This window comes from Accipiter gentilis, chromosome 5 (assembly GCF_929443795.1).
Source record: "Accipiter gentilis chromosome 5, bAccGen1.1, whole genome shotgun sequence".
NCBI lineage: Eukaryota > Metazoa > Chordata > Aves > Accipitriformes > Accipitridae > Astur > Astur gentilis.
Window position 1 is genome coordinate 7,586,897 of NC_064884.1, and position 9,451 is coordinate 7,596,347.

A 9,451-nucleotide genomic window follows, 5' to 3' on the forward strand; every position below is an offset into this window, starting at 1 on the left:
CTGGGGGCTGCGACCCCCAAATAAAAGGTGTTCTTGAGGCACGGTGTGAGGCTGCTGCTGCTGGCTCCGCCCCCGGCCCGGCCCCCGCCCGGCTCGTCTCCGCCCCCCTCGCCAGCCGCTGCTGCCGCGTGTCCCTCCGCGCGCGCCGTCCCTTCCGGCTGGCGGTAAGATGGCGGCGCCGGGGCTTTCCAAGGCCGAGTACCTGCGGCGCTACTTGAGCGGGCCGGCCGCCGCAGAAGCCGTCCAGCCCCGCCGCCGCCGCAAGAAGAAGCCGCCGGGCGGCGCCGGCAGAGGCGGGTGAGTTGCGAGGAAAAAGGGGAGGCCGCGGTCTGCGCCAGCCGCGGCCTTCGGCGGCAGGCCCGGCCAGGCCAGGCCCGGCCCTCCCCGCTGCCCGTCTGTGCTGGCCTCGGGCGGGGAGCTCCTCGCGACCCCGAGCCCCTTATCCTCGTCCCGTGGGGCCAGGACTCTGCCAGCCCCCCCCCCCCCCCCCCCCCCCCCCCGCCCCGGCCAGAAATCCCCCCCCCCATTCCCGACCCCAGCTGCGGGCCGGCTGGCAGCAGTCGGGTGGTCCCTTCCTTGGCAGTGGCCTGACGGCAGGGCCCCTCTCCCCGCTCCCAGGATGCGGATCGTGGACGACGACGTCAGCTGGAATAGCATCGCCGCTGTCCAGGAGAAGGAGGAGGAGGAGGAGGACGAAGGGGATATGCCCGTGGTGAGCGGGGAATTAGGTCAAATACAGTTTCGCAAACTAAATCCGTTCTCCTTGTGGTCCACCTCGTGTGTCTCTTTAGGAAGTGCTTGCCAAGCCCTTTCTCACTGCCTCCTCTTTGGGTAGGGTCTGCAGTAGGGAGGGGTGAGTTTTCCCTGGACTAGGCACAAGGGGGTTGAATTAGCTCCCTGCAGATAACAGTAGCCTCTTTAAGAGTTTGCATTTTTGCAAGTGCCAAAGCCACATGGTGGGCCCAGTGCAGCGGTTCTCACGGCTTTCAAGCAGCTGCTGGAGGCAAGGCAGAATGTACCTGTGCGATTGTTGGAGCCTGCTGACTGCTGCAGTGTGGCTTGTGGCACGGGCTGGAAATCTCGGCAGCGAAGAGATGAACAGTGAAGGCGATGGCTCTAGAAAGTTGTTCTGAGATCTGCCTGTAGGAAGGCAGCTAAGTGATGGTCACATATCAGCTGTTGATCAGTGCAATTATGTTTAATCATTTGTGTTGGAGGGTAGAAATCCCTCCCTCCCTCCCTCTTTTCTTTCCTTCCTCCCTCCCTCCCTCTTTTCTTTCCTTCCTCCCTCCCTCCCTCTTTTCTTTCCTTCCTCCCTCCCTCCCTCTTTGCCCCCCTCCCTCCCTCTTTGCCCCCCTCCCTCCCTCTTTGCCCCCCTCCCTCCCTCTTTGCCCCCCTCCCTCCCTCTTTGCCCCCCTCCCTCCCTCTTTGCCCCCCTCCCTCCCTCTTTGCCCCCCTCCCTCCCTCTTTGCCCCCCTCCCTCCCTCTTTGCCCCCCTCCCTCCCTCTTTGCCCCCCTCCCCCTCCCTCTTTGCCCCCCTCCCCCTCCCTCTTTGCCCCCCTCCCCCTCCCTCTTTGCCCCCCTCCCCCTCCCTCTTTGCCCCCCTCCCCCTCCCTCTTTGCCCCCTCCCCCTCCCTCTTTGCCCCCTCCCCCTCCCTCTTTGCCCCCTCCCCCTCCCTCTTTGCCCCCTCCCCCTCCCTCTTTGCCCCCCTCCCCCTCCCTCTTTGCCCCCCTCCCCCTCCCTCTTTGCCCCCCTCCCCCTCCCTCTTTGCCCCCCTCCCCCTCCCTCTTTGCCCCCCTCCCCCTCCCTCTTTGCCCCCCTCCCCCTCCCTCTTTGCCCCCCCTCCCCCTCCCTCTTTGCCCCCCCTCCCCCTCCCTCTTTGCCCCCCCTCCCCCTCCCTCTTTGCCCCCCCTCCCTCCCTCTTTGCCCCCCCTCCCCCTCCCTCTTTGCCCCCCCTCCCCCTCCCTCTTTGCCCCCCCTCCCCCTCCCTCTTTGCCCCCCCTCCCCCTCCCTCTTTGCCCCCCCTCCCCCTCCCTCTTTGCCCCCCCTCCCCCTCCCTCTTTGCCCCCCCTCCCCCTCCCTCTTTGCCCCCCCTCTTTGCCCCCCCCCCCTCCCCTCCCTCCCTCCCTCTCTTTCTTTGCCCCCCCTCCCTCCCCTCCCTCCCTCCCTCTCTTTCTTTGCCCCCCCCTCCCTCCCCTCCCTCCCTCCCTCTCTTTCTTTGCCCCCCCCCCCTCCCCTCCCTCCCTCCCTCTCTTTCTTTGCCCCCCCCCCCTCCCCTTTCTTTTTTAAAAGCCATGTTGTTTACTCTGGTGTTTTATCTTCAGGTGGCAGAATTTATTGATGAGCGTCCAGATGAAGTGAAGCTCATGGAGGAATTCCGAACAAATACAAAATGGAAACTTTTAGGCGGTGAGACCAGACCTTCCCACCTTCTCTCCCTGAATGTTTTAACTGCTCTAAAAAGTGATGCTGCTAGTTAAAAACATTACTAGCTTAAAAAAAAATAAAAAATCCTTGAAATGCTGAAGAGATCATGAACTGTGGAAAACCCTAATGATGGTGAGTTTCTGATTATTTTTTCTTTAGACCAGAACGAAGACTCACAAAGTTCAGATATTTCAGTACCTGCGAAATCTACTGTGAGGTATGGAGCTCCAACTAGAAACTCTTCTGTCGGTTAACTCTTGTTTTCTGCTATCACCTGTCTTGTGCTGCAGTTTAAGTTCTTTGCTGTGAAATATGAGAAGCGGCATACGTGGGGATTCCTTTTCCGCTGTTGAATAACTTCTGCTGGGGGCAGAACTGGCAGACAGCATGCTGTCTAGGTTTCTGCACAGTATGTGGAACAGCTGTCCTGCAATCCTCTGACAGTGTCAGAGAAACGTGGATGATAACTTGCTATAGATCTGGAATGTGGTGAGGATGGTGGTGTTACAACATGCCTCTTTTCTGAAAGCATCTGTGGGGTGTTCCGTGGTTGCACAGCATCCACGCTCTCTGAGAGAGCGTGATGGGGTTTCCTTGTGAGAAGATGGTTATACAAGGGCACAAAATAGTTTTCATAGCCTGAGTGTTGCAAAGGTCCCTAGAGACTTTTAAAGAGTCTTTAAAGAGACTTTAAAATTACAGCTTTCTTGTGATCCAGGTTGCCTTTGAGGGTTTCTGGGATCTCCTTTGGGAAGTCTGCAGCTCAATGATGCAGGTCACTACATGGAGGTGCAGAACCAAGTATGAATTTGCATTCAGAAAGCTGTTTTCATCCTTGACCCCTACTGCTAGCTTTACAGGTCCTACTTGTTTTTTGTTTCCAGTCTGGAGACAGTAAAACAAAACAAAAATGTAACTCTCATTTTTCCTTTCTCCTTTCCTCCCAGGCGACAGCGCCACGACTCCCCAGACAGCTTTCCACCATGGAGACTGCAACATGACTCCCCAGACAAATCGCCTCCAGGGCAACAGCGCCATGACTCCCTGGATCTGTCCCCTCCCAGGCGAGAGAGAAACAATTCCGCCAATCTCTTGCCTCCCAGGCGACACCGCCATGACTCTCCAGACCTCTCGCCACCAAGAAGGAAGCGCCATGACTCCCCAGACCTGTCACCTTCCAGGCGACAGCGCCATGACTCCCTGGACCTCTCACCCCCAAGAAGGAAGCACAATGGCTCCCCGGACCAGTCTCCCCCAAGACGGAAGCGTCACGACTCCCCGGACCAGTCTCCCCCAAGACGGAAGCGTCACGACTCCCCGGACCTGTCACCTCCCAGGCGACAGCGTCACGACTCCCCGGACCTGTCACCTCCCAGGCGACAGCGTCACGACTCCCCGGACCTGTCACCTCCCAGGCGACAGCGTCACGACTCCCCGGACCTGTCACCTCCCAGGCGACAGCGTCACGACTCCCCGGACCTGTCACCTCCCAGGCGACAGCGTCACGACTCCCCGGACCTGTCACCTCCCAGGCGACAGCGTCACGACTCCCCGGACCTGTCACCTCCCAGGCGACAGCGTCACGACTCCCCGGACCTGTCACCTCCCAGGCGACAGCGTCACGACTCCCCGGACCTGTCACCTCCCAGGCGACAGCGTCACGACTCCCCGGACCTTTCTCCAAAGAGAGTCAGTTCAGCAATGGGGAAAAAGGGCTGCAAAATCATAGACAAGTCACAGTCAGTGGGAGTCCAAGGAGGGCGATCTCAGCTCAGGCATGGTGTCCCTGACAAGTCCTCATCACGTCAGAAGCGTCAGGCTACTCCAGATCTATCCCCTCCACGGAAGAAGAGGTATGATTCTGACCCAGATTTGTCACCGCCTCGGAGAAAGAGGACTGGGTCACCTGGTCTGAAAAAGCAGAGCCGAACAAAACGTGAGTGTGCTAAGAGTTTGTTCTGTCTGTTCTGTGCTTTGCTGACTGCCCACTCTGTCATCCTGTTTGCACGCTCCTGAGCGGTGAGTGGCATGGAGTTACTAGTCTGCGAGCATGGAAGGGTAGTGGATAGGTTCTCATTTCTGTTGGTACAGCTAGTTCTTGTAATCCAATTCTTGTATCAGCTGGACTAGAATTAACTTAGGAGTTAGCTGGCTAAGGCTTAAACATGTCTGAAAGGAAAATCGAGGTTAAACCCTGTCTGCGGGCAGTACACGTTCAGAAGGAAAATTCAGACTCTTGTCATATCCTTGTCTTTCCTTATAGTTTGTTGTCTCTTAGGTCTTGATTTTTCTAGAAGATGACCTTATGCACCACCATGTTTAGTCCTTTTGTGGGACTAATTCTGTCTAAATCTGTGATTTTTAGTTAGAATATGTCTTTACTGCAGGTGCTTCTCCAGCCACAGAAAAGCTTAGGCAGGTGCCCTCGCCTCAGAGATGCCCAAGGCATGACTCTGAGTCTCCATCTCCATGGAGGGCTACCCGGAACGCCTCTGATGCAGACCACAGGCTAGGCTGTGTACACAGTGATTCCCCTAAGCATGGTCCTCTCAAACAGAATCAAAGCAAATCTTCAGACTCTGATTTATCTCCTCCACGACGGACTCTGCCAGCCAGCGAGGATCAGCGCAGTTTAAGGAGTCCCCCTGACCTCTCACCTCATCACCACCGTGATGCTAAGGGATCTCCCAAGAAGGTAAGCGGTTTATCTTTCCATTTAAGCTGTACATTACTTCCTATTGGTAGAAAACTGTAAAAATGCAATGACTTACAAATTGTGGAGCAGAAGTTTCATATACCTCACATACGCAGCTGTGCCAGGCCCTCTGCATGCAATAAGAGGCATGACGTAGGTGTGAGAGAGGAGCTCTGCCTCAGTCCTCTCTATTTCTGGAGGTCTGGGGAAGTTGTTCTCGAGGGTGCCAGCAAAGTGGCTTTGTAACATGACTGTTTCTGCTGACGTGTCTCTCTTGATTTTGGGCCTTCCCCTTGCTACACCTCTGGATTGCTGGACAGCTCTTGGCTAGCAGTAACGTGGTTTTTGTCTGATTGATAGGCAAACGTGATGTTATCTGGGGTCAAAGCTGGCTTGGTGTCAGCTGATGTGCTGCGGAGGGAACAGCAAGAGCTCAGGAGGCATGAGAGAAATAACAAGCACTTGGAAGGTAGGGGTGTAAAAACACTGCATGAGCACCAGCTCGCTTTCTGTTTCTCTGTGTTCAGCTGTCTGCTGATGCTGTATCAGGCCCTGGTGTTAGGGTGCTGAGGGATAGCATCCCTGTGGAGCAGCATCTAGACATGCTGATGGATTCCTTGCGTAGGGTCGCTGAGCCTCTGAAAGAAGAGATTTATAAATGGTGATTTCAAAGCAATGCCAGTGAGACCATAGGGAGAGCAAGTGTCGTCTTTTCTGTCTGCCCCATCTGCAAGTCTGAAGGAGCAGTCTGATACTCTAAGAGCTCAGGACACGAGTGTGGCTGTGTGGGGCAGCAGCTAAAAGCAAGAGCTGTGATCCTGCCTGACTTTGGATGATAAGCTCTTTCAGAGGCTAGAACAAGTAAAAGGAAAAAAAACATTGAAATGAGTTACAGTTAGTCATTGAATTGTCTGGCGACAGCAGAACATTCCCAAATGCATGACTTGAGGCATCTGTCCCCTCCAGAGGAATCCCGACACTCCGAGACTGTCTTCCGAGACAAGTCAGGCCGCAAGAGGGACCTCGTGCAGGAGCGGCTGGAGCAGAGGCAGAAAGCTGAAGCAAAGTCTGAGAGAGACGAGCAATATGCCAAATGGGGAAAGGGGTAAGGTTCTCTAGAGCTCCCTAGCATGGTCTTTGGGCCTCATGCTACAGCTTAGGACTCACCACTCCCTGCTTTTTAGCCCACCTTTGATACTGCTTCCAGTGGTGGTGTTGGTGGCATGTCACTTTGTTCTGAGTTTGAGCCTGGGACCAAGACAGCACATGTCCCACATGTCTTGGATTCCCCCTCCGTTATTCCCTCTGTTGCTGGATGTGCATTGGGAATGCTTGCGCATGGAGTGGAAGTTCAGGACTGTGATCGGTCCTGCAAATTGTGCAAGTCGCAGTAAACGATTGCATGGGTTTGGAGTGAAACTTTGTGGGGTTTTTCAGGCTAGCGCAGGGGAGGCAACAGCAGCAGAATGTGGAAGATGCTATAAAAGAGATGCAGAAGCCATTGGCTCGTTATATTGATGACCAGGATCTGGATCGAATGCTGCGGGAACAAGAGAGAGAAGGAGACCCCATGGCTGACTTCATCAAAAAAAGGAAGGCCAAAGAGAACAAAGAAAAGAAAGGTTTGGATGTTCACTTATGTTGGTGTATGGTTTAGGGCTCTAGGAGCGTAGAAATGGAGGTGCTGTTAAAGCCTAAGAACTGCCAGAGCAGCTTAGTCCTAAAGGGCTCCTTGTCTGGAGTTCATGTAGTAGCAGTATTTGCTATTACTGACTTGTTACTAGCAACGGTGACTATTGTTTGTTAGCTTAGAGAGCAGTATCCAGCGACTTAAATGTCAGCAGACTCCAGTTTGATTAAGTCTCTCTTTGGAAGTTTCCTCTGCGAGCTGTAGTTGGCTGTTAAGCAGCCTGTGCGCTATGCCTGTATAGAGCTCTTGGGTTGATGATGATGTGACCGCGTGATTACACCAAAGGAGTAAATGGCTGTATCGCTCTTTTTCTTTCTAGAAAAACCTAGGTACAATGGACCAGCGCCTCCACTCAACAGATTTAATATATGGCCTGGGCATCGCTGGGATGGTGTAGACAGGTACATGTTCCTGATACAATGCTGTGTTTGAATAACAGTAAAAATGCATGAGCTTTTGCTTCAAAGAGTTCACAGTGTAAAGATTTCCAGTTATCAGATGAATGAGATTGTTAGCATTAGTAAGGTTAAAAGTGTTAAGTTACCAGTGGGTGATGAATATGTGCTTGTTTGGGACAGAGGGGAGCAAGGCTGGTGCTGTCAGCAAGGGTGTGAATAGCTGCAGAGATGCTAGCTGTTGCTAACCACAGATTGAGGCAGAAACTGAGCCAGAGCAAAAGTAGTGGAAAACTCGTAATGTCTCTAAAAAGTTTCATTGCTTCAGAAAAGCTTCTGTGCAGCAGCCCATGGTCTTCTTGGTATTGCTCTGTAGGTCCAATGGATTCGAGCAGCAGCGCTTTGCCAGGATCGCCAACAAGAAGGCAGTTCAGGAGCTCGCGTACAAGTGGAGTGTTGAGGACATGTAGGCAAGATGAAGAACTGTGCAAAGCAGTGCTCCAGAGGCTCAGCTACTGCCAGAGCTGTGTGGAATGGCTCACTCTGCCTGGGCCAAGCCCTATCCTCGGCATTCAGCATCCCAGCAGACCATCCTCTGAGACGCAAGGCTGAATTTAGAGGAGAGCTGCCAAAAGAGGATTTTTCCAGCAGCCAGAGTGGACGAGCGCAGAGAACTGCAGTGGTGTTATTTGGAGCAGGGCAGTGGCTGAGTGTGGCGGACAGGTGTGGTGGCCGCTGCCTGCCAGACTACCTCAGCTCTCTGGCGCTCTCCTGTAAGGTGCTGCAGACATTGGTTTCTGGTCCCTTTTTTGTCTTCTAACAAACCGTAGAAATGATATGCTTAATTGTTTTTATGCCAAATGCTTTGTCCTCTGAGGGCGGTTTGTAAGTCTTCAGCTGTCCTAAATCTCAGGTTTTTCTTCATGGTGAAAGTATACTGAACGCTTGGTCCCTGGAGTTAACCTCATCCGGTAGGTCAGTCTGTTCCAGAACTCTGTTGCAGTTTCAGTTGTGCTCAAGTTGTGCCAGGGAGCAACTATACCCTAAAACTAGTTAGTACTGTGAGCTGGTTTGCCTCTGGGCTGTCAGATCTGCCCCACATCCTTCCCAGTGCACCCAAAAGGCTTCTGTTAAGTTAGTGTAGTTATCGGGCCCTCTAGAGTTCACGGAGTCACCAACTTGCAGTGAAGTCAGTAAAACTCAGCTTCTCATAGCCCTGTCTGAGTAGGAAGCTGCTTGCTGTGTAGCCCTCTGGCTCCCTCCTATGAGAGGTTCAGAGATGAACCCAATGCTGCATTTGGCAGCAAAATCTTCAGGAGCCCCTGAAACTCTTTAGGGGTCAATTTCTTATGGAAATAAACATATGGAGGGTGTTTAAATTGCTTCCTCTAACTATTGTTTCACCCCACCTCCCCCGACTTCACACCAGACAGTGGTGCTGATAGCTTGGTGCTTCCCTCGTGCTGCTGCCTGGGGGCTAGCTTCAGCGTGAAGCGTAACCCCTCTCGTGGTCAGATTTGTCAGGCTTGGAGGTGGAGGCCAGGCAGAGAGCTTCCTTAATCCCTGCTTGTGAGAAAGCACTTCTGGAAATAAATACAGTTGTTCCTGTCTATGTCCCAGGGAGTGTGTCTTAAATGCAGCCAGCAGTTTCCATGGAGATGCCTTGTCTTCAGTAGTGGTCAGGGGGCCAGACATCAGAACTGCTCTGTGCAGTGATTCTCAAGCACTAGGAGGGCTGTGGGTGCAAAGTGCAGGGACAAAGTCTTCTCTGGAGTGGGAGAGTCTTGGGACTTCCCTCCCTGTTTTTTTATTCACTGTGTTAGGTTTCTAGCAGTCCTGTAATCTGTGTGTACACTTGTAAATAACAGCTTTCTTTTTTTACTTGATTTTGTGTGGTGGTGTTTTGTCCAAGGCAGGGAAAAGGAGGGTAAATAATTGTCAGCCTGCTGGTGAAAGAACTGAATATAATGTCTGCTGCAGCCACCGCTGTCTGTGGCTACCTCTGCCAAACAAATTGTGCTTTGCTAATGTCTTTATCAAAGTCTGCTGGGAGCTATCCAGGCTGAAAGTGGGAACTTGCTGGACCCTAGCTGGGCTGACAGTCCCGCCTGTATTTCGGGGTAGTTGGTTAAGCTTCACTGCATGCTTTGGGGACAGATACCTTCCCATTGCTGCTTGCAAGTGCATAAACCGTGGACTGCTGCTCACAGCCAGTGACTGAGGCCGGGAGAGGAGTGGAGAAC

The 9,451-nt window shown here is 53.5% G+C and overlaps 1 protein-coding gene across 2 annotated transcripts; it reads left to right on the forward strand.

The window, feature by feature from the left end:
* Positions 1 to 56: 56 nt before the first annotated feature.
* On the forward strand, positions 57 to 9,094 carry BUD13 (BUD13 homolog). Of its 2 annotated transcripts, XM_049799723.1 has the most exons (11): positions 57 to 297; positions 619 to 712; positions 2,326 to 2,410; positions 2,588 to 2,645; positions 3,376 to 4,364; positions 4,816 to 5,123; positions 5,484 to 5,592; positions 6,090 to 6,228; positions 6,561 to 6,745; positions 7,133 to 7,214; positions 7,585 to 9,094. In XM_049799723.1, the coding sequence occupies exons 1-11, from the start codon at positions 170 to 172 to the stop codon at positions 7,676 to 7,678; spliced, it is 2,271 nt and encodes a 756-aa protein (XP_049655680.1). In that variant the 5' UTR covers positions 57 to 169; the 3' UTR covers positions 7,679 to 9,094. The 2 variants fall into 2 exon arrangements, with proteins under 2 accessions (XP_049655680.1, XP_049655681.1); XM_049799724.1 differs by lacking the exon at positions 57 to 297 and having other exon boundaries at positions 649 to 728.
* The last annotated feature ends 357 nt before the right edge of the window (positions 9,095 to 9,451 follow it).

Bases quoted from the DNA above. Each gene is read 5' to 3' on its own strand.
- BUD13 (XM_049799723.1), top strand. From the start codon at position 170: ATGGCGGCGCCGGGGCTTTCCAAGGCCGAGTACCTGCGGCGCTACTTG. The intron at 713-2,325 runs GTGAGCGGGGAA...TTTTATCTTCAG, and splicing joins ACGAAGGGGATATGCCCGTG to GTGGCAGAATTTATTGATGA. The intron at 6,229-6,560 runs GTAAGGTTCTCT...GGGGTTTTTCAG, and splicing joins TATGCCAAATGGGGAAAGGG to GCTAGCGCAGGGGAGGCAAC.